The sequence below is a fragment of the Oryctolagus cuniculus genome, chromosome 14 (assembly GCF_051225735.1).
Source record: "Oryctolagus cuniculus isolate XC-2025 breed Fujian yellow rabbit chromosome 14, ASM5122573v1, whole genome shotgun sequence".
Lineage (NCBI taxonomy): Eukaryota > Metazoa > Chordata > Mammalia > Lagomorpha > Leporidae > Oryctolagus > Oryctolagus cuniculus.
This window is the reverse complement of record NC_142880.1, coordinates 13,213,946-13,238,229: the sequence shown is the minus strand read 5'-3', so window position 1 is coordinate 13,238,229 and position 24,284 is coordinate 13,213,946. Positions and strand designations below refer to the sequence as shown.

General features: G+C 46.5%; 1 protein-coding gene across 4 annotated transcripts in view; it reads right to left on the bottom strand.

The window, feature by feature from the left end:
• The window catches only part of POLR3G (RNA polymerase III subunit G), a 39,619-nt gene that overhangs the window by 10,284 nt on the left and 5,051 nt on the right, over nt 1-24,284 (bottom strand). For 2 of the 4 annotated variants that reach the window (XR_016220485.1, XM_008261927.5), the window contains exons 2-6: nt 18,762-18,947; nt 15,426-15,555; nt 8,272-8,328; nt 6,181-6,231; nt 752-834 (exon numbers count right to left, since the gene is read on the bottom strand). Coding sequence is in view for 3 of the 4 variants with exons in the window: in XM_008261927.5 (XP_008260149.2) it covers nt 752-834; nt 6,181-6,231; nt 8,272-8,328; nt 15,426-15,555; nt 18,762-18,878 (438 nt within the window). In the remaining variant the exon portion in view is untranslated. Of the gene's footprint in view, nt 1-751; nt 835-6,180; nt 6,232-6,880; nt 7,020-8,271; nt 8,329-15,425; nt 15,556-18,761; nt 18,948-24,284 lie in introns of those variants that run through there. The other 2 variants (XM_008261931.5, XM_089313007.1) reach the window with 2 other exon arrangements.

The following is a 24,284-nucleotide window of genomic DNA, read 5'->3' as shown; positions in this document are numbered from 1 at the left end:
GTGACTATTCCATACGGGCAATGGTTCGAGACCCAGCTGCTCCACTTCTGATCCAGCTCTCTGCTGTGGCCCCTGCACCTGAGTAGGAGACCTGGAGGAAGCTCCTGGCTCCAGATGGGCACAGCTCCAGCCACTGTGGCCAATTGGGGAGTGAACCAAGCAGATGGAGGACCTCTTTCTGCCTCTCCTTCTCTCTCTGTGTAACTCTGCCTTTCAAATAAATAAATAAATCTTTAAAAAAAAAATAAACTAAAAAAACTATATTCAAATCTGAACTCTCTGCTGTGGCCCCAGAGTGCAGTGGAGGATGGCCCAAGTGCTTGGGCCCTGAACCCCATGGGAGACCAGGACAAGTACCTGGCTCCTGGCTTCAGATCAGTGCAGTGCGCCGGCCGCAGCGGCCATTGAGGGGTGAACCAGTGGAAAAGGAAGACCTTTCTCTCTGTCTCTCTCTCTCTCACTGTCCACTCTGCCTGTCAAAAAAAAAAGGGGGGGGGGGGCAGGAAGAAGCTCCTGACTTCTGACTTCAAATCAGAAAACGCTCTGGACATTGTGGTCATTTGAGGAGCGAACCAGTGGATGGTGCACCCTTTTTCTCTGTCTCTGCCTCTCTGTAACTCTGCCTTTCAAGTAAATAAATCTTTAAAAAATTTTAAAAAGGGGGAGGTATGAAGGTCAAAGTAATATGGCAAAAGCAGGTCCAACCTTTTATGTTTTCTAGTTCATTCTCATGGGAAGACACAAACCTCACCTCAATTTTTTTCAAGACGTCTGCAGTAGAAGTGAGGGCAGTGCCTTGGCCAGTAGCTTTCTCCTTTTTGGATTTTGGGCCTGCTGAAAGTAAAATGACTGGTTAACATACATTTTGTTTTTTCCAGAAACTGTGTATTATATTTCTTAGCTTTCTCATATGCTATCTAGCATAGTGATATGTCACATCCAGTTACATAATTTTCAGAGTATCTTAATTCTTCCAAAAATGAAACAATCACACCTCATCAACTCTTCAATGAACAAATGATAACCATTGAATAGGACAGTCTTTAAGGCTACACCAAAGGCTATGTTTACCAGCACTAAAGTGACAATTAAAACAGCTATGGCCAAAATTGCTAAAATGTTATTTTAGAAGCACAAGAGCATCAACCTCCCACAAATCTGGTTTCCTGCCTTTTAACCAAAACAATCTTAACAGATTTGGAAGGCAAAAAAAAAAAAAGTGCAAGATAAATTACATTTTTCAACAATGAAAGAGATGAGAAAGAGGTTATATTCAAAGAAACTACCAACCAAATGAAGATTAAAATACATAAACAGAGCAGTCCCATCACATGAAGGTCATAGCTCATAAATGAAGTAAAATGTTTTAATGGTTTTGACACATGCATAATGTTTTTTATTCTTATCAAAAATGCTGCATTTTGAGTCCATTCTGAAACGGCAGGGAACAGAGATTTATTTCCCACAGCGATTCTGCCAGCTAGCTATGAAAGCATTATGATATGCTATGAAACTGTCCCACCATGATCAGAAGTATTATAGTTCTTAATCAAAATCAAACTAAATACCTAGGAATTACGTGGTAACAAAGCAAACTATGGCTCGGAAAGATGTAATTTTGTTGAAGATTAACATTTAACCCATGGAGGAGGAAATCTTTGGATTGTGGTGGATGACCCCTAACAGATGGAATTACAATTTACTGTGCTGTACCAAATTGCCCTGGGAAGGCATTGAGCTCAGAGCTCCTAAGCATATGTATTACTGAGGTTTGCTCAAACAGCAATAACAGTTTGACTTATTTTTTTTAAAGATATATTTATTTATTTGCAATGCAGAGTTACAGAGAGGCAGAGGCAGAGGCAGAAGCAGAGAGAGAGAGAGAGAGAGAGAGAGAGAGAGAGAGAGAGAGAGATCTTCTATCCGCTGGTTCACTCCCCAAATGGCTGCAATGGCTGGAGCTAGGCTGATCCAAAGCCAGGAGCCAGGAGATTCTTCCAGGTCTCCCATGCAGGTGCAGGGGCCCAAGGACCTGGGCCATCTTCTACTGCTTTCCCAGGCAATAGCAGAGAGCTGGATCGGAAGTGGAGCAGCCAAGACTTTAACTGGCGCCCAGATGGGATGCCGGCAATACATGTGGCGGCTTTACCAACTATGGCACAGTAGATTTAATGATGGGTAACCTTCCCTACCTGTGGTGGAATGAGAAGGCCATGCCAAGATGGCCGCTGGCAACAGAAACTACCTGGCAACAGGCTGTGATTGGATGGTTTCGGAAACCACATGACCACGGAGCCTGCCTGGCAACAGTCTGTGATTGGAAGGCTTCAGAAACTGCCTGGCAACAGTCTGTGATTGGAAGGCTTCAGAAACTGCCTGGCAACAGGGTGCGATTGATTAGGGCATAAACCACCCCTTGACCGGATTGGCTGCCTGGGCTATATAAGCAGCTGTAGCAACTGAAATAAACGAGTCTGCAGGCTGCTTGCCTCAGGCCTGTTTTCACCTGACTCCCAGGGTCTATGAGGTGACTCTGTGCCTCTTGCCCCCACCACACTCTTCCTCTCAGAAACGAATCCACAGCAATACCTCCCTCCTTGAGAGCCAAGACTTGATCACAAACTACAGCACATAATACATGGCACTGCAATGCAGGTGTTTGGGTAGCCATAAAGACACTGGAGACATCCACAACCCTTATCAGAATGCCTGGGCTCATTGTCCCCTCCACTCCTGATTTCAGCTTCCTGCTGATGTGCACCCTGGGAGGCAGCAGGTGCTGGGTGGCCCAAGTGGCTGAGTTCCTGCCAATCGTATGAGAAACTTGGATTGTGTTCCTGGCCCTGAGTTTCAGCCTGGCCCAGCCCTCACTGTTGCAGGCATTCAGAGAGTAAACCAGCAGTTGAGAGATACCTATATTTCTCACAAAAAACTTTTAAAAAATATGTAACCTCATATATAATAAGAGCTCAACAAATATCATTATACTGATGCCAAAAAAACAGCTGAGTATTAATTAATCAAATCACAAAATCTTTTTTAATAAAAGTATTTAATCGCCCTATAAGTCTATTAAATGAATATTACAGCATATGATGAAATAAATAAACTTATTAGAGATTACTACTTTCTTAGCCAAAACGGTCAACTGGGCTAGCATTGTAGCACCATCTGTGACACCTGCATCCCATATGAGTGCCAGTTCAAGTCCCAGCTGCTCCACTTCTGATCCAGCTCCTTGCTAATGTGCCGGGGAAAGCAGCAGAAGATAACCCAAGTGCTTGGGCACCTGTACCCATGTAGGAGATGCAGATGGAGTTCCAGGCTCCTGGCTGCAGCTGGCCCAGCCCTGGCCATTTTGGCCATTAGGGGAGTGAACCAGCAGGTAGATCTCTTTCTCTCACTGTCTCTGTCTCTCTAACTCTGCCTTTCAAATAATCTTAAAAAAAAAAAAAAAGGTTAGTTACAGTTGCAGACTCAAGTTCACTGTTCATTCTGTGCAAATTGTCACTTTGATTTTACCTATTACCTCATCTTTGTATGTATCAAAATTACTTAAAGGGGGCTGGCGCTGTGGGGCAGCAGGTTGATACCCTGGCCTGAGGCGCCGGCAGCATCCCATATGGGCAACGGTTCTGGTCCCGGCTGCTCCGCTTCCGATCCAGCTTTCTGCTATGGCCTGAGAAAGCAGTGGAAGAGGGCCTAGGTCCTTGGCCCCTGCCCCCACGTGGGAGATCCAGAGGAAGCTCCTGTCTCCTGGCTTCAGATTGGTGCAGTGCCGGCTGTTGTGGCCTATTGGGGAGTGAACCATCGGATGGAAGACCTCTCTCTCTCTCTCTCTCTGTCTCTCCTCTCTCTGTGTAACTCTTTCAAATGAATAAATAAATCTCTAAAAAAATTAAAGACTTTAGAGATTTATTTATTTATTTGAGACACAGAGTTAGAGAGAGAAAGAGAGGAAGACATAAAGAAAGATTTTCCATCTGTTGATTCACTCCCCAGATGACCACAATGGCCAAGACTGGGCCAGGCTGAAGCCAGGAGCTTCTTCAGGTCTCCCATGTGGACACAGGGGCAAAAGCACTAGGGCCATCTTCCACTGCCCTCCCAGGAGCACCAGCAGGCCACTTGATCCAAAGTGGAGCAGCCAGGACTCGAACCAGCAGCCACATGGGATTCCGGCATCACAAGCCACGGCTTTACCCGCTAGGCCACAGCATCGGCCCCACTTAAAGACTTCAAACATCAAAACATTAACATGGACTTTCTTCTATCCTTAGTGAAATGCATGCATACATTTGAATTTTTTGGTCTTTTTTTCCCACGTCAGCCAGGAGCTGGTTCTTTAAGAACAAACTTGGACTCTTGTTGCTGAGTTTAATGTTAATCACTGAGGGCCTTCTTACAAAAGGGACAGTGCAAGCCTCTCGGGAACAAACAAAAAATGGGAAACAAAAAACATTAGAGAAGAATGGAAAAGCAAAGTGTCACTGCTGATTGTTTTTAACAAAGGGCAACCCGGACGTACTGGAAGCTTCTGCTGATGATTAATGTTTGTACGGCACTCCAGGGATGAGCAGTCTGTGGGATGCATTTGAAAACATTCATTCTGGAAGAATGGACACCTTCTTTTCAGCTCTTTAAAATCTGCCAAAGACTTGTGAGATGCTGGACATGACCAGTGTGGTTCACGCATATGTACTTTGTTATGGAAACAACGTCTTTGCCCAATAAAAACCAAGGGAATAAAGAACAAACCGCAGATCTCAAAGTATGATATTGTGTAATCAAACTGAATATGTATACTATATGTCCGAAAAACAAAAATGCTTCCACCTTAAATTTAACACATGTAAAAACTTAATTGAACATTTCAAACACGTGCATTTTATTGCACACCAATTATACCTCAATAGAGGCAATAAAAGAGAGAGTGGGAGTTTCTTAGCGGCCAAGCCCACTGGCCTGCACCTCTCTGGCTACTTCCCTCTGCATCTTCCTTCTTCATTGCAGAAGGCGCTAAAGACTCAAGCGCACCACCCACATGCGTGTCCCAAGCTCCCTGATCCACTCGCACTGGCTTCTGCTCCTGCAAGCCTTTTGAAAAGGCCTCTGGGAGGTCATCCGTGACCAACACGGCAAAGCCTTGAGAACATCTTCTGGCCTCACCCTGCCAGCTCCCTCAGCTGTGCTGGTCACCACCTCCCCTCCTACCTGCCCCAGCTTCCAGAGCTCTCTGATCCCGGCTCACCTCCGCCTCCTTTCCACCTCCTCTCCTTGCTGCCTCGGCCCGCTGAGCTGCCCACTAACGTCTGGCATTCCTCCAACTCAGGTGCTTTCTTCTGATTATCTAACTCCTCCCTGATCACGGGTTAGGGATCACGATTTCACCATCACTTCTTTCTTGATAATGACCATCTCCAATTTGAGGCCAATTCGCCAGTATCCAAGAGCACATTCAGCCTTGTCTGTCTCCGCTGGACTTGTGATCTTTCCTCAAACCTTGCTTTCCCCAACGCCCTTCCTAATACCTGTCTTAGGAAACTCCTCCCAGCCCTATAGTCTCAACTCCAACTCCACTCCCTCAAAAACTCTTCGCAGACCTCCCAGCGAGGACAGCCTTCTACTCCACATGGCTTTTGTCCAAGCTCCATGTGGACAAGGATAACCCCACTCTGCTCACTGCTACACTCCTCTCTGTACAGCGTCTGGCGATAGCAGATACTCAACTGTTTCCTGAAGGGATTGATTACTAAACAGAAACAAAATATAACAGCCATGTTGGTATTTTTATTTAGAACATACAGTTCTATTTAACAGCTCCCCAACTTTAAAATGCTTTGGTGAGAAACTGAGAATATAGACAGTAAAATCATTACAATCTCCAACATGCCAATAATGTTTACTTATTGGGAAGCAGAAGGGTTGGAAGAGTAAGGTCTGGTTATTGGAAATCTTTCCCAGCGCTTTTGCATTCCACAATCATGGAAAGGTCAACAACTGAACAAAGCAATCAGTAACAGCAAGACCAAGCTCCAGTGAAGTCATCAAAATGCAGAAGATGCTATGTAGAAGGATGCAGCACACTGAGCGTTAACTTCAGGCCGACAATTTCTAGGGACAGAACGTAAAAGCAATCATCTTTTCCTACCTGAATTACTATTATATTTGTCAATGTACCTTTTTTGCATTTTTTCCTTGGCATCATCTCTCTTGGAAATCTTCTCCAATCTGTGTGTACAAAAGGAAAAAATATAAAAAAGTGAATTTCCTCTAGGAATCAGTGACCTTGGACAAAACTAAAGAACACAATGACAACTGCCCATAAAACGACAATATGTGAATATTTGATTGTACAAATTTAGCATGAAATAAAGCAAAAAAACGAAAACACTTTGCAGTAAATCTTTGAAAGTGTTAGAATTACAAATGTTTTTCTTAAGTATAATTTACTTATTATTATACTAGCTTGTATGCTTAAAGTTTTCTGTAATTGGTATGTATTTATTAAGTAATAAACAATGCTTTACAAAGAACATATGTGACCATAACCTTAACACATGAAAAATGAAATAATTCAAATTGACAACTTTAAAGCATATAAATACCTGTAAAAATAATTTCTTTCCAATAAATGATTTTACCTATATTAGCTAAACAATTCCTCTTAGTTTTTTCACTTCCCTTTAACATTTAAGCATGAAGTCAAACAAAACGGAAGCAAACAATGGATTAAAAAATGGATTAGTAAAAAAATCTCAGTGCCATTGTACAAAATATTTAAACCACAAGTCATTTTACCTGACTATATTTTAGTTCCTATACACTCAGAAAAAAATCATGACAAAGTAGGCAGAGAATAATTTGGGAGATGACAGACCTAAAAGAGTGTTTCCAGGGACCCCAACCTTAAGATAGAGCCCTAGAGCTTGTGAGAGCAGCAATGCTGGCAATACCAGTTACACGTTTCTCTAAGGGCAGGTGACAGAGACCGGGAAGGAAACGGAATTAAAATGAGGAGCCCTGGGTTGCAACAGCTTCCTATGGCAACTTCATTTGCAAATGAGTGAGCTGGATAAACTCTGCTGAAACCCCTTCCACCTGGTCTATATCCAAGGTAAAACTTGTTTCTTAATTTTTTCTTTTTTTAATTTTAAGAAGCTGAGAGGAAGAAAGATTGAGATCTCCCAGATGGTTCACTCCTTGAGATGCCTCTAACAGGTCAAGCAAGGAGCTGGGAAAGTAATCCAGGCCTCCCACGTGGGTGGCAGGCACCCAATCACTGGAGCCTCACTGCTGCCTCTGTAAGTCTGCATTAGGAAGCTGGAGGCCGGAGGCGGAGCCGAGAACTGAACCCAGGCACTCTGACACAGGATGTGAGCGTCCCGAGCAGCGGCTTAAATGCCACACCGGAAGCTGACTTCTCCAGGTAAAACCTCAATGTCGGAAACAGAACTTTCTAGGCACGACTGTATGGAAAGGCACCTTAACAACTAAAGATAGTCTGTGGCAGTTTAAAAGGAAGGAAGATCCGTGAGCTTCGCTTCAAATAGTCTCAACAGGAGACGTTGTGTTTTCTCCGGACGAGCCCTGAGGTCACAGAGGTGCACAGACGCGGAGCTCTGTAGCACCCTTACATTCAGCTGCGATTGGGGCTAACAGAGCTGGAAAACCCAAACAGGTGTCGTAAGTCGGATTTTTATTAAAAACGTATTTTGAGTGCTTCTCCAAATATACTTCAACTCTGCCTCCTTACAACTTAAAAATCTTTTCATCTGGGTCAGCGCCGCGGCTCAATAGGCTAATCCTCCACCTTGCAGCGCCGGCACCCGGGGTTCTAGTCCCGGTCAGGGCGCCGGATTCTGTCCCGGTTGCCCCCCTTCCACGCCAGCTCTCTGCTGTGGCCCGGGAGTGCAGTGGAGGATGGCCCAAGTGCTTGGGCCCTGCACCCCATGGGAGACCAGGAGAAGCACCTGACTCCTGGCTTCGGATCAGCACGGTGCGCTGGCCGCAGCGCGCCAGCCGTGGCGGCCATTGGAGGGTGAACCAATGGCAAAAGGAAGACCTTTCTCTCTGTCTCTCTCTCTCACTGTCCACTCTGCCTGTCAAAAAAAAAAACTTTTCATCTGGTTTCCAAAAGACTTACATTAGTAATTAACTATAGGAAAAGCAGTCAGTTTGGCTATGACGATAACAGAAAATATCTTTTATAAACATGGAGTAGGGAGACAGCCTTTGACGTTCTTTTAACATGATCTGTTTTATAATTACCTGGTATCCACTCTTCTTTGTATACCTTCATACATCTTTTACTGTACCTTTCAATGTCTAGGAAAAAAGAACAAGGAATTCATTAGAAAAACCAATACGCCTGAACTGAGCCATTCCTTCAAACAACATCATTAATTTCAGACGAGGAGTTCCCAACGTTTGTCCATAAAGTGTTCTTGGAACACTCAGCCAGGTGGCAGGAAGCACTGGGACCGACAGGCTCAGGGAGGGCACAGACGTTCCTGGAATCAGACACCTGACTCAGCAATCAAACAATTCATTATTATGAAAAAAAAATGCAAGAATTAAAAAAATGGCACCAAAATACACGTCTTTCAGTTCTATTTCTTCATGGACTTTCTGAAGTCCACTTGTCTGCACCAGAGCCCACAGTAAGGTCACAAGACTACACAGGGGTGTGTAAGTGTGTGTTTACTTTAAAAGACCTATTTATTTATTTCAAAGGCAGAGAGTGCACTTCCAGCCACTGACTCACTCCTCAAATGGCTGCAAGAGCCAGGGCTGGCCCAGGTTGGATTCAGGAGCCAGGAGCTTGTTCTGGGTCTCCCATGTGGTTGGCAGGGGCCCAAGCATTTGAGCGTCTCCCTCTGCCTCCCCAGGCCCATCAGCAGGGAGCTGGATCAGAGGCAGAACAGAGAGGACACAAACTGGTGAGGAGGCCACTTGCACAGAAGGCCAGCAAGGCCTACTCAGCATCCCCCACTGTACTCCTGTGACACCTGCAGCTGCCCATCCTTAAACCTGGTGTTCCTGGGATGTTTGTGTACCTGCGGCACTGCACACACACACACACACACACACACACACCATCATTCCATGAGGCTCCTCACTGTGCTACTTCTCACAGCCACACACACACACACACACACACACCATCATTCCATGAGGCTCCTCACTGTGCTACTTCTCACAGCCCCACACACACACACACACACACACACACACACCATCATTCCATGAGGCTCCTCACTGTGCTACTTGTTACAGCCCACTGGGGAGGAGGCCTGGGTAGAAGGCAGGAGCAGGCCAGGCTGAAGTCGCTGAGGGCTCGTCTGTCCCAGGCATAACCAGGTAGCTGCTGGGCCTCCCCACCTGCAAGTGAAAGCTATGCAGGGACCAGAGTCACAGAACTCGTCACGGCCCTCGCTTCTGATAGCTCCAGCTTGCCAAGAGGAAGTCCTGACGGGGGCCCAGCCCCTGCCCGGCAGCAGAGACCTGCAGGCAGCACTGCCTCATGGGAGTCTGAACCCACCGCTCAGCATCGCAGGTGGCCTCCAAGTTAAGCTACGGAAAGGGAAGGTAATGCAAAGACAAACACGTGGGAACCATGGACCAAATGGTTCTGGCTTTTCCTCCGCTCCAAGAAAATGCTTTCAAATAGCGCCAAGACCAAGGACTGGGAGAAAGAGACCCAGAACTGACAGCGAGTCAGACACCAGGAGGCGGTGCTCTTCTAGGTAGTCAATGGTTTTGCTGCAGGGCAATATTGAAGTCTTCTTGCCCTCACCTTTCCCAGCTGTAAAATGAGGTCAGCACAAATGCAATACCCAGCGACTGCATTACAATGACTTTTTAAAAATTTTCTCCAGAGCCGCCACCATGGCTCACTTGGTTAATCCTCAGCCTACAGCGCCGGCATCCCATATGGGCGCCAGGTTCTAGTCCCGGTTGCTCCTCTTCCAGTCCAGCTCTCTGCTGTGGCCCGGGAAGGCAGAAGAGGATGGCCCAGGTGCTTGGGCCCCTGCACCCACATGGGAGACCAGGAGGAATCACCTGGCTCCTGGCTTCAGACAGGCGTAGCTCCAGCCGTAGCGGCCACTTGGGGGGTGAACCAACAGAAGGAAGACCTTTCTCTCTGTCTCTTTCTGTCTAACTCTATCTGTCCAAAAATAAATAAATAAATAATTCTCTCCAAAACAGATTCCATAATTTGAAAAAAAGTATCCTTCAGAATACCAGGGAACAATTTTTCTCATTAATCATCTAGGTCCAATGCATGATTTTTCCATATTTCTAAATATATATATATATATTTTAAATATTTATTTATTTATCTGAATGGTAGAGTTGTAGACAGAGAGAAGGAGAGACTCCCCAAATGGCCACAATAGCTGGAGCTGAGCAAATCTGAAGCTAGGAGCTAGGAGCTTCTTCCAGGTCTCCCACATGGATACAGGGGCACAAGCACTTGCGCCATCTTCCACTGCTTTCCCAGGCCATAGCAGAGAGCTGGTTTGGAAGTGGAACAGCCGGACTCAATCCAGCACCTATGGAATGCTGGCACTGCAGGCGGTGGCTTTACCTGCTACACCACAGCGTCAGCTCCTAAATATATTTTTTAATTTTTTTTTATTTATTTGAAAGAGTTAACAGAGGGAGAGGCAGAGGGTGGGGGAGGGGGTATAAATATATATATAGAGAGAGAGAGAGAGAGAGAAAGAGAGAGAGAATCTTCCATCCACTGTTTTACTCCTCAAAAGAAGTGTGAATTATCAGTTTTCCAAGTGCTGCATTTTGCTTATACAAGTACAAGAACTCGGAGCTAGGACAAGCTGGATCCAATTAGAAATGCATTTGTAATTAGAATGAACTAGTTGACACAAGTGGGAGAAAAAAGACCAGAAGTAATGATAAGTTAGAATCAGTTAAACATTATTTGAAATCTGGAGCCAAGACGTACTAAATACAGGTATTTTAGATTTTCGTATGACAACTGATGCACAGTTAGCTGCATTCAAAAGCCATGCCCATTTTGGGTAAGTTCACCTTCAAAATCAGTCCAAAATAAACAATAAATTAGGATTTGTGAAACTAAATTTCTTAGTAAAATGTCCAAGTTTTTCTTCCTTTCTTTTTTAGAGAACAGCTTTATTGAGATGTAATCCATGTATACAGAATTAAAATGTACAATTCAGTACTTTATGGAGTTGTGCAGCCAACACTGCTGTATAATTTTTATAACCTGTTCCTTATCCTGGAAAGAAACTCCCGCCCTTTAGATGTCACTCCTTCCCCTCCCCTGCCCCAGCCCCTGGCAACCACTAACCAGCTTTCTCTGTCTCTAGGGATTAACCTGCTCTGGACGTTTCTTATAAATGGAATCACAGAATACGTGTCCTTCCGACTGGCTTCTTTGACTCAGCATAATGTCTTCAGGGTTAAGCCGTGGCATGGTCAATGCCAGTGCCCCACTCCTCTTTATGGCTGAGTAATACTCCACCATATGGATGCAGCACTCCTCTTTACCCATTCCTCAGCTGATGGACACTGGGGTCAGCTCCCTTTTGAGGAACAGAGCAGCTCTGAGTGTCCCTGCATGTGCTCTGTGGGCGTTTGTTTCCTTTTTCTATTGGATGTACACCTTGGATCATAGGTGACCCTGCATTTATGTTCTAGTACTGCCAGACTGCTCTCCAAAGTGGCTGTAATGTGTTACACTCCCATCAGCAATGTATGGGGCTCCAGTGTTTCCACATCCCTGCCAATACTTGTTACTGTCTTCTGGTTCTGGCTATGCTAGTAGAGTGAAGTAATGTCTTACTGCAGCTTTCTGTTTTTCTTTAAAAAAATTATTTTATTTGTTTGAGAAAGCATGAGAACTCCCCAACCATTGGCGCATTCCTCAACTGCCCACAACAGCCGGGGCAGGGTATGTCCAAAGCCAGGAACCAAGAACTCCATCTGGGTCTCCCACACGGGAAGCAAGGACCCAACCCCCTGAGCTATCACCTGCTGCCTCCCTGGGTGCATTTAGCAGAAAGCTGGAGTCAGGAGCGGACTTGGGACTGGAACCCACGCAATCCAGTGTGGGATGCAAGTGCCCCCGGCAGTGTTCTAACCACCAGGCCAGACACCTGTTCTCGGTGTGGCTCTGATTCCAGTTTCCCTGATAACGACCTGGTGACACTGAGCATCTGACCACGGGCTTTCAACTGGTGTGTCATCTTTAGAAAAATCCTTTGCTGCCCACTCACCACTTTTTTTGCTCTTTTAAAATTAGATTCCTACAGTGAGTTTTTTAGTATCTCGTTATTCTTCTGCAAATGCCCTAAAAGTAACTTTAAAATATTTACAAACATAAAAACAAATTGGATCCACATGATATATGAAGAAAATTGTTTCTTGGTGTTCCGAAGCATGCTCCCAATGTCCCTAACAGATTCACACAAGCACTTGGAGGATTCGACATACTTTTACATTAGACTTTTAAAACTTTTAAAACCACCACATTCAGTTACGCAAATCTATCCCCGATCGAGAGAAAAGACTACTTGTAAAAAGACTGACGGGTTGCAGCCAGCACTATGGTGTGGCTGGTTAGGCTGCTGCCTTCAGTGCTCACATCCCATATGGGTGCCAGTTCAAGTCCCAGGTGCTCCACTTCTGATCCAGCTCCTTGCTAAGGCTTCTGGGAAAGCGGTGGAAGACGGCCCAAGTCCTTGGGTCCCTGCACCCACGTGGGAGACTCAGAAGAAGACCCTGGCTCCTGGCTTCTGATCTGCCCAGCTCTAGCCATTGTGGCCATTTGGGGAGTCAACCAGCAGATGGAAGACCTCTTTCCGACTATCTCTCTCTAACTCTGCTTTGCAAATAAATAAATAATTTTTTTAAAAAAAAGACTGAAGTATACTTTGTACTGAGTATTTTAAACAGAACAAGCATTTATTTGGTCATACTGTGAGGGGTCAGACGGGTTAACAAGTAGTCAGGGTGGTCCCGGTAGAAATTCAGGGTGCAGAATGCTTCCCCCCAAAGTTACTTTTAGCAAGATTAAAAGAGCCTGCCTGATACTCCTTAGCAATTTCCAGTCTTACCATGAGAACAGCTAGGGAGAGGTGATTCCATTCTTCTGAGCTCTCAATTTACTATAAAGTAAATTAGGTATCCTACTCTTGGGACAGCTCTTTTGTTTTCTCATGAGCAACTGAGACAGGGTAAAAAGATTACAGATCAGGTCTTTTGATGGGTTTTGTCCCCGCCTTACACTGATTGACAGCTTCTTCTCCAAAACGGGGCTTAAAAGCCCCAGTAGCACCAGCCCCTGAGGGCTCTGCCCCTCATGGAGCCCTAGCAGGCCACTCTGGCCGGAGGTCTCTGACTCTAACAAATCTTGCTTTTAACTCCTTGTAAATGCTTTCTCTCTGCCTGGTCCGCTTGGAAATTCTTCCTCCATGTGAGACAAAGAACCGAGGTAACATTTTCTCCACTGCCATTTCACCCGTAACAATACTTTGTTCAGTTTATGAAATGAAAGCTTTTGCTACGAAGATTTTTTTTATTGACTTGAAAGGCAGAGTCAGAGAAAAAAATGAAAGTTTTAATTCCAATTTTTCAACTCAAAGAGGTGAAACAGACAATAATCATCAAAGTAAACACACAGTACTTTGAAGCAAACTCTCTCGCATCAAACCATTATATAACTTCAAGCGTATTGAAAATTCAATGAGCTTGTCGAAAATGCTTTTTACAATCCCAAGTACATGACTTCCTGCTTGGCGGTGAGCCACTTTTAAGTCTTTTAGAGAGAGGGAAAATGGAATGCATTTTTAATACTAATGCAATGAGATGATCCTTGATGAATTTCTCCTGTTTTAATGATGTTGTTTTGAGCAACCTAAGATGATATTGATCTCCAATTTCAATCAAGGGCAGATGCTGAAGATCAATGCAACTGCTCAGAAGGGGCTTCCCTGCCTCTAAAGCCACTTCCCACTTCCTGCTGGAGGTTGCTGTGCCTTCTCCAGCCAGAGGCCTCCTCTCTGCTCTTAGCTTCACCAGTGAGCACATTATTTTATTTTATATTTTCCATCATAGCAGATATACCCATGACTAAACAAACCTAAGGATTTTTAAAGTTTGTAACTTAAATATTAAGTAATGGGAGACATGTAGGCATTTACAATAATGACAGCAATCACAGCATTATATATATAAACAAAAAAAACCTAAATCTAATAACAGGGAATCAGTTGATTAATAATGTTATATATAGCCTGACAACAGCTAATACACAATCATTAAACTCACATTTTTCAAGAATAATGAGGATATGTGAAAATACTAATAATGTGCTACTGAATACAAAAATTAAGATATGAAGTCATATGAATCCAATTCATTAAATACATACAGAAAAAAGTATGCACGCTATTCACTAAAAGCTTACTAGTAGTCCTGTAGACACAGCCATGGGTAATTTTTACACGTGGAAATTGGAAATTTTTGTTTTTCATAATTTTCTTTTTTTTTCTGGACAGGCAGAGTGGACAGTGAGAGAGAAAGAGACAGAGAGAAAGGTCTTCCTTTTCCGTTGGTTCATCCCCCAATGGCCGCTGCGGCTGGCGCATCGCGCTGATCTGAAGCCAGGAGCCAGGTGTTTCTCCTGGTCTCCCATGCGGGTGCAGGGCCCAAGGACTTGGGCCATCCTCCACTGCACTCCCGGGCCACAGCAGAGAGCTGGCCTGGAAGAGGGGCAACCGGGACAGAATCCGGTGCCCTGACTGGGACTAGAACCTGGTGTGCCGGCACCGCAGGCGGAGGATTAGCCTATTGAGCTGCGGCGCCAGCCATCTGTTTTTCATAATTTTCACTAATCATGTATCACTTCTACTGTGAAAGATATTTTTTAAAATATCAAAAAATCTGGGAGCAGCACTGTGGCATAGCAGATAAAGCTACCTCCTGCAGTGCAGGCATCCCATACAAGAACCAGTTTGAGTCCTCGCTGCTTCACTTCCAATCCAGCTCTCTGCTATGGCCTGGGAAAGCAGTAGAAAATGGCCCAAGGTCTTGGGCCCCTGTACCCATATGGGAGACCTGGAAGAAACTCCTGGCTCCAGATTGGTGCAGCTCTGGCCATGTGGCCGGTTGGGGAGTGAACCAGCAGATAGAAGACTTCTCTCTCCCTTCTTCCCTCCCTCCCTCTCTAACTCTGCCTCTCAGATAAAATAAATAAATCTTAAAAAACCCAAAATCCTTATTTTTCTTCTGTTAAGCCCCATAAACACGGTTTTTTCAGGGTAGTTGTTAAATTCTGAATAAACTGAGTGAGCATGAAATGAGAACACATCCTGTGCTTACCCACTGGTCCATGTATTTACATTAAATTCACATGATCAGAGTCCAATACACACCTTGCTTCTCTTCGGGCGGCTCAATGAAATAAGGCATCCTTTTCATTGTTTCTCTCAGCTCCTGTTTCAAGGCCAGCATGTAATCTTCACCTTCCCCTGTTTTCAGTGGCACTGGCTTATAATCTGTATCCTATTAAGAGACAAAGAATGTTTTAATGCCCCATGTTGTTTATTTTCTAGAAAATATCAGTTTTACTGAAAAACCATGTTTTACTGGGCACTAAGCTCTACGATCAATTCACAAGGTGCTGACCTGCTCTGATCTACCTTAACCTTTCAGCCCACTTCCCATCTTGCCCTTCTTTTCGAGGTGGGAAAGAGACCAACACTCGTTCTGCTGTGTAGTCTGCTGATGAATGTGACCTCATGTTGCAAAACACAAGGCACCTGGGGCCGGCACAGGGTACAGCAGGTTAAGCCCCCCCTTTGGCCCTCTCATGCTAGGTCGGAGTGCGTGGATACACTCCCACCTCCACTTCACTTCCTGGTAATGAACCTGGGAGGCAGCAGATGATGTCCCAAATACGTGGGTTCCTGCACCCAAGAAGACCCTGACAGAGTTCCTGGCTCTTGGCTTTGACCTAGCCCAGCTCTGGTTGTTGCAGGTATTTGAAGCGTGAACCAACAGATGGAATCACACTGTCAATCTCTCTCTCTCTCTCTCTGTTTCACTTTCTCTCTGCTACTCTGCCTTACAAAGAAAATTTTAAAAATTAATTAATTAAAAAATAAAAATCAAGGCACCCAAATGAGAGCAACTGCTTTAGTTACTATCAACCTCAACTAGCAGTGGTGACTGGCAGGAGCAATAGCACAAAAATATAATGATAACAGCAGCTATCATTTAGCAAGAGATTACTCAGGCCAGGAAGAACTAAGTAGTCAACATCCATTATCAACACTATCACCAGTATTTTATCTTTTATGGTAAAGACATTGAGAGGAGAAGGAGCAGTAAGCCCATATAAAGAGTAGATACCAGAGCAGAAGTTGGAAGCTACACTTTAGTGTTTTCAAATTATACACACATATGCCCATAAAGTCCCTAAAGGATCACACAAAGGCTTTAATGATGTGACTTTTCTTTTTTAGATTGGGTATTTTTTTTTTTTAACGGGCAGAGTGGACAGTGAGAGAGAGAGACAGAGAGAAAGGTCTTCCTTTGCCATTGGTTCACCCTCCAACGGCCGCCGTGGCCAGTGCACTGCGCCTATCTGAAGGCAGGAGCCGGGCGCTTCTCCTGGTCTCCCATGGGGTGCAGGGCCCAAGGACTTGGCCATCCTCCACTGCACTCCCTGGCCACAGCAGAGAGCTGGCCTGGAAGAGGGGCAACCGGGACAGAATCCGGCACCCCGACCGGGACTAGATGTGGGGAGCAACTGGGAGCAACTCGGACTAGACTAAGTTACTGGAATTAAGACTTATTCTATGCATCTGCTCTCCCACAATATGGCGCTGGGAGAGGAGGAAACAGCTTCTACTCAGCTGCCTCCAGTTCAACCAATAAACAGCAGGACCTGCTCCTGATTGGAGGAGAGCAGCGTACTCGGCGTGTGGGTAGCAGAGTTGGGATTGGTGGAAGAGGACTATAAAGGAGGAGAGAGACAACATGCACCAGGAACATCTGAGGGAACACCTGTGCAGCCCCCGAGAGAGCCGGCCGGCGGTGTGCCGCTCCCCCGTGGAAGTGGGGAAAGTGGCAGGGGGCCCGCCCCTCCACGGAGGTGGAAGGGATGGTAGCCAACCCGGGAAGAACCAGCAGCAAACCCGGGGAGGGCCGAGCAGACAAAAGAACAGCGCAGGGTCCTGTGTCGTTCCTCCATGAAGAGGGGGAGCGACATAATGGTGCCGTGACTCGGATATGAAGCCTAGGCAGGGTTTAGTGTCGTTCCTCCACGAAGAGGGGGAGCGACAACTAGAACCCGGTGTGCCGGCGCCGCAAGGCAGAGGATTAGCCTACTGAGCCACGGCACCGGCCTTAGATTGGGTATGTGTTTTAATAACAGCCATGTTCGATTAAGTAACTCTGCCCCATAATCTAGAGGAAAAATTAATTTTAAAAGGACTGAAATGGGCCTGGCATTGTGGCACAGCATATAAACTGCCACTTAGGACACTGGAGCACAAGCCCCAGCTGCTCCACTTCTAATCCAGCTGCCTGCTAATGCACCTTGGAAAGCAGCAGATGATGGCTCAGGTGCCTGGACCTTGCCACCCAGGTAGGAGTTCCTGGCAGCTGGCTTTGGCTCAGCTACGAGCATTGCAGCCACTTGGGAGTAAACCAGCAGGTGGAAGATCTCTCTCTCTCTGTTTCTCCCTCTCTCTCTGCCACTATGTCTTTCAAACAAACAAACAAAAAAAATCCTTAAAAACAAAATATGCTGAAGTACACTCTGCAATGATTCTTTCCTAACGAGTATTCACATAACAGAATGATTACTTATCAGTCAATGTGGCTTTACATTTTTAAGGATCAGTGAAATGAAGTTGGCTATAATAGCAACTGATAGAGTCACGGTCAGAGCTGGCCCGTCTCTGCAGGGTAAGCATGTAAGCCCAAGTCACACTGAAGCAGAGGCCTAGATAAGATCAGGAAGCCATCCATGCACAGACTGGAGAACAGACGGCCCCAGACTGGGCGGCAACAGGGGCAAAGGCCTGAGGGAACCAGGAGGCAGCGCAGCTGGGAACAGAGAGGGGCAGCGGGAGCAAAAATTACGGAGATGTCAGAAAGGCATCGGTTTGGGCGCCGGTTTGAGTCCTGGCTGCTCCACTTCTGATTCAATTCCCTGCTAATGCAACTGGGAAAGCAGTGGAGAATGGCCCATGTGCTTGGGCCCCTGTGTGCGAGATCTGGAAGAAGCTCCCGGGTCCTGGCTTTGGGCTGGCCCAACCCAGGCCACTGCGGCCACATGGGGATTGAACTAGTGTATGGAAGAGAGCTCTCCCTCTCTCCCTCTCTCTCTCCCTTTCAAATTAAAAACAAAAATTCATTCTTGGTTGATATATTCTATGTGTTTTCAAGGAAAGGTGTATACAGTTTTTGTTTTCTGTTTTAAGAAAGTGGCCTGAACATCAGAAAATGTCCAGGGAAGAATGGTGGAAATATTTAAATTAAAGGTAAGTGAAATTTGGGGAATGAGCCAGTGGATGCAAGACCTCTCCTGTAACTGCATATGCAACAAAATAAATCTTAAAAAAAAAAAAAGCTGTCTTTTACTTTCCTATGCTTTCAGACATCATCATGATACCACATATTCAAGTCCTATCTAGAATTCCAATTTTCTTAGCAACAGGATAAAGCAACACATGGGACTCAGCTGTCAGCGTACTTACGGGAAACACGGGGGGTGGCTTCAGCACCACGTCAGGCAGCTTCTCACCTCTGCTGAAGCCCACAGCCTCGATGTTAAAGGTGTAGGCAGCCCGCCCTCTTCCTTTGTTCCCCGCCATCAGGATGGGCTACGCCGCCAGGAGACTGAATTCTGAAAGATACCACCAGGGATGCAGGCAGGCTGGGTCCTAAGAGAAAGAAGCCATCACTGTAAAACAAAGCATGAAACTCTGCCGCTACAGAGCACGGCTGAGAGAAAACACTGTTGGAAAACTAAAACCTGGAAAGGAGTAAATGTGTGACGATGGCGTGAAGGTTTGGCAAGGAACAGCTGCAAGTGCTAAATGAGGGGGAAGCCGACCTCGTCCGCCTTCAACTTCAGGTCTCCTGCTGAACTCCCAAATCCTCCAAATCAAGATTACACTAGGATACGAAAGTACATTGGAAATCCACTGAAAGGTCCTTAAAACACATCTTTACTCTGGTGTAGCAAAATGTAGAAATCCACGCATAGTTTTTTTCAAAATATACATTTCTCATCAACTTTTTGCAGACGCCCCTCCCCTCACGTGCACAGCTTTCAAACACTTCTGGCACCAAAACAAGCTGCTCTTTTCATTCCGTTTTTCCATGACTTTCCCCAAGCTCCAGGTAGACGTGAACCTGCAGTGCAGTAACAGGAACCTGCAGGCTGGAGAACTCTGCTCTCAATCATGGTGGTGGTGAGTAGCGTGCACGGTCTTCACATCTCTTCCCGCTGAGGACAGGCTAAGACTGAACCCAGGGAGCCCAGGGGAACGAGCTTCTGCACCTGCACGCTGCGCAGGCAGACAGACGAGCGGCTCCGGCCGCAGCCGCCCAGCTCAGGCACTTACTTGCACAACACCTCACACAGCTGCTGTGCAGTTTCTTACCAAGACACAAGGGTCCTGAACACGTTTCCACTGAAGTTTGCCACCTTCAGGGTGAAGGACTACCTGCTAAGACCACTGAGGGGCTACTTCCGCACATCTTTTTGACTATCTGCAATTTGAATACAGTTTGGTCCCAAGGCCTGGGAAATCCCAGCTTCCTTTTCGACAGGGCTGACTATTCTCATCGTCTGGGGCCATGAGAACCTTTAAAGAATCAAGCCCCAGTGTGGGACGCCTGCACCCCATACCAGAGTGCCTGGCTGCTCTGCTTCAAACCCAGCTGGGGGGCAGCAGGTGATGGCTCAAATACTCGGGTCCCTGCCACTCATGTGGGAGTCACAAAAGAAGTTCCTGGCTCTGGGCTTCAGATTGGCCCAGCCTCGGCTCTTATGGCCATTTGGGAGGTGAATCAGCATATGGAAGAACCACCCCTCACCCCCACCCCCACTCTCTCTGCTTTTCAGATAAAATGAAAAAACAAACAAAACAAACCAACCCCCCCACCAAAAAAAAAAAAAAAAACAACAAAACCCTAAAGCAGCTGTTTTCAAAAAGCACTGTCTGTAACAGCCTCACCTGGAATTTTTTTTATAAATGCAAGGAAAAACAACCTCTGGGCATGTCACCAGCAACCTGTGTTTTCAGGAACCTTCCAGGTAATTCTCACATGCGTTTAAGTCTAAATCACAGAACCAAACCCATCTAGATCTCTTGGGGTGAGACATGAGCAAGAGTAGACTGGAACACTTCCAGGTGACGGCAACACAGAGCGAGTGTCGAGAGCATCGGGGGAACCACTCCAGCGGAAGTCTTTGCTTCTCAGAAGTAGCTGGGTGAAGATACACCTGCAGAAGCACAGCTCTCATCGTGGAAGTCTGAAATTATACCAGTTAGCCTCGATGTTTAACGGAAGTCCTCTTAAAGGAGAAATGACTGTGACAGCTGTAAATCCAGGGAGCACTTGGGATGTGACAGTCCCAGCTTTCCATTCCTCTACACGGTGCAGTAGAATGAAAGGTGCGACAGGGGTGATTTTAATGCCCTCAGACACTCAGGGCTCCAGCTCCAGCCCTGGAATCCAACCAGAGAATCTAGATCTTCCAGGCATGAAACACTGCTTCCCAGGAGGATGCTGCTGGACTTGGTTAGATGGCTATGATCCTGAACACATTTTCAGATAGCATTTTACATGGCACATTCTGTAAAGTCATCCTTACATGCCTCCAGATTTGAAGGCTTCCTGATAGAACTTTAAAAGTTGATTTTACTTATTATCTATTTTTAAAAATACTTATTTTATTTTAAAGGAAGAGATATAGAGACAGAAAGAGAGAATTTTCTATCCTTTGGTTCACTCCCCAAATGGCTGCAACGGCCGGAACTGGGCCAATCTGAAGCCAGGAGCAGGAGCTTCCTCTGGGTCTTCCACATGGGTGCAGGGTCCCAAGCACTTGGGCCATCTTCTGCTGCTTTCTCAGGCCATCAGCAGCTGGGACTCAGACTAGCACCCCTATGCGATGCCGTTACTACAGGCGGAGGCTTAACCTACACCATAGCGCCAGCCCCTACTGTTACCTTTAGTGTGGTCAGTTTACGGAGGACATCTGGCTGCCTCCTGTCACTTGTACTTACTTTCACTATACTACTTACACATACTGTGGTAGAAAGAACAGCAAGACCACCCCAGGTACCCCACATTCAGCTTGTCAACCGTCACCAGATGACGCGTCTTTCTCTGTATTCCACATCCAGGGCTCAGATTATTTTAACTGTGCAGTAGGTATCTTCTCTGAAAAAGGCTTTAAAATAAACCACAGTGATAATGTCTCTAAAATGCTAATCACGAGGGCTGCTGTTGTGGTGCAGCGGGTTAAGCTATCACCTGCAACACCTGCATCCCAGTGAGTATTGGTTCAAGTCCCAGCTGCTCCACTTCCAATCCAGCTTTCTGCTAATGTGCCTGGGGAGGCAATAGAAGATGACCCAAATATGTGGGGGCCCCTGCTGCCCATGGATGAAACTCCTGGCTCCCTGCTTCAGCCTGGACAAGCCCCAGCCATTGAAGCCATTTGGGGAGTAAATCAGCAGATGGAAAGTATCTCTAACTCTGCTTTTCAATAAATCTTAAAAAAAAAAAGCCACAATTCACTATCATACACAACCAGTACTTAAATTTCTTTAGTTAGCAAGTAAATGCCTTTACAGTTAGTTCCTCTTCTTTTTTTTTTTTTGGTTGTTGTTACTATTTATCACAGAAACTAGCTCATGGTCGTGTACCCTGCTTCTTAAACTTTTTAAAGCACAAACAGGTTACCTAGGAATCTTGTTAAAATGCAGATTCTGGGGCCGGCGCTGTGGCACAGCAGGTTAAGCCATGGTAAATAGCGTTGGCATCCCACATGGGCACTGGTTCGAGTCCTGGCTACTCCACTTCCCATCCAGCTCTCTGCTAATGCACCTGGGAAAGTGGCCTGGCATAGCCCTGGCCATTGGAGCCATTTGGGGAGTGAACTAGTGTATGGAAGATCTCTCTCCTACTCACTCTGTCTCTCCTCTGGCTCTGAAGCTCTACCTTTCAAATGAATAAATACACAAATTTTTTTTTTTTTAAATGCAGTTTCTCAATCAGCTGACCTTGGGGCCTTCCCCTCAAGCTCTCAGCTTTCAGAGTAGCAGGGCTGTACAGTTTCCCACATTGTGCCTCTGAGTGCATCCCTAATGAGACAATGGCTTAATACATTCCTCTGTTCACTCTATTTCCAATCAGGGGGGACGGGAGGCTTCCCCAGAGGAGGGCTTGCTTTCCTGGAAAGAACAGTTAGAAGAGACGCTCTGCTCTTCCCCGCCGTACCACCGCAAGATGCACACAGGTCTCTTGGTGGGATCAGGCCGGCCCGCGGGTTCCAGTGTGTCTGTGTCTCCCAGTCTAAGGTGCCTGTGAGTTTTCCCTGAGGACTTCAGCAGCCACTGAGCACTGCTGCCTAGATTCATCAGCCCATCACAGACTATACAGGAGCCACACACAAACCTGATCACTCTGTCTTATTAACTGGAATTTTCCCAGGGCTCAATTTCCCTCGCCCACCTTCAAACAATGCTTGCACAGGAGAGGTATTTATTAAAATAATCAAGCTCCTGCCATCTGCGCACACCAAAGGAGAGGGAAACCATCCAAAGGGCTTTGTTGCAACTGCTGAGTCACTGAGGCATCTGCTGAGCCTGCACGGAGAGGACTCCCTCGGAAGCCAACAGGGCAGAAGGGCTCACACCTTCCCCCAGGAGCCCAGCAACACAGCCAGGGCCCCTGGGATTTGCCAATCCAGGCTAAGAACAGCTCCAGGTGAGGTGCACCAGCACTGCCTGCCCACAAGAACTGCTGGAGGACTGGCCCTCAAGCCTACAGCACCAGCCTCCGGAGGGTACGCACAGCATCCTGGGAAACCTTTTGCAAAAACTCCCCCTGACCAAGAGAGAATCTATCAGCTGGCACTGCTGGGTGGGCTGCCCGGTGAGAAGTGAGGTTCACATTCATCAAGCAATCTCTCCATGCAAACTGCTCTGATTCGCAAAGGCTCTGCCCTTGGCAGAAAACCCAGCCCTTGCTCTTGAAACACCCTTAAGAATTACGTGGCATCCTGGTCCACAGCCGCCTCTCTTCTAAGTCGGGTCACCCTGAGGCAGTTCCCTGTGCCTGGAGCAGCTGGCACGTTCGTCTTCTCCCGCGGAGCTCAGAGGTGATCCTGGGACTCCGGCCACAGCCTCACAGAAGGGCTCCAGGTGAGGCCTGAGCCTCCCGCTAAAGTCCTCTCAGTGGATTTGACCATGGCCTAATCCTTTTCTCACCCCGCCAGCCTTCTGGAACAGAAGGTTTTTACCAGCTGGTTCTAGCTCCTCTTTATCCAAATCTTTCTCTACTTCCTACGGCCCAATTCCAGGGAGGTATCAAGCATTCCTGGCCCAGGGTCAGCAGCCAGAGTCCCCGGAACAAATCAGCCATCTAATGTTTCCTTCAAAACACACCTTCCTTTCCAATTTCTCTACCACGGCCCCCAGCTTTGCCCTTTCCCATCTCACTTCTGATCAGCAGCAAACCTCGTGCCTCCCAGCCCTTTCCTGACTAATCCATTCTTCCCAATTATTAATCCCAAAACGTGGGGCCAGCGCTGTGGCGACGGGTAAAGCCGCCGCCTGCAGCGCTGGCATCCAATATTGGTGCCGGTTTGGGTCCCAGCTGCTCCACTTCCGATCCAGCTCTCTGCTGTGGCCTGGGAAAGCAGTGGAAGATGGCCCAAGCCCTGCGTGGAGAGACCCAGAAGAAGCTCCTGGCTCCTGGCTTCGGGTTGGCTCAGCTCTGGCCATTATGGCCATCTGGGGAGTGAACCAGTGGATGGAAGACTTCTCTCTGCCTCTTCTCTCTCTGTGTAACTCTGACTTTCAAATAAATAAATAAATCTTTAAAAAAAATCCCAAAACAAACCTTCGATGGTGGAGCTCTTCTCACCTTCCTTTCTGCCTGCCAATTAGGTCCAAACTTCCTGTGTAAGCGGGCCAAGCCCTTTAATGGTTGCAATCTGTAACCACTTCTGGATGACCAGGCTCTCCACTGTGACC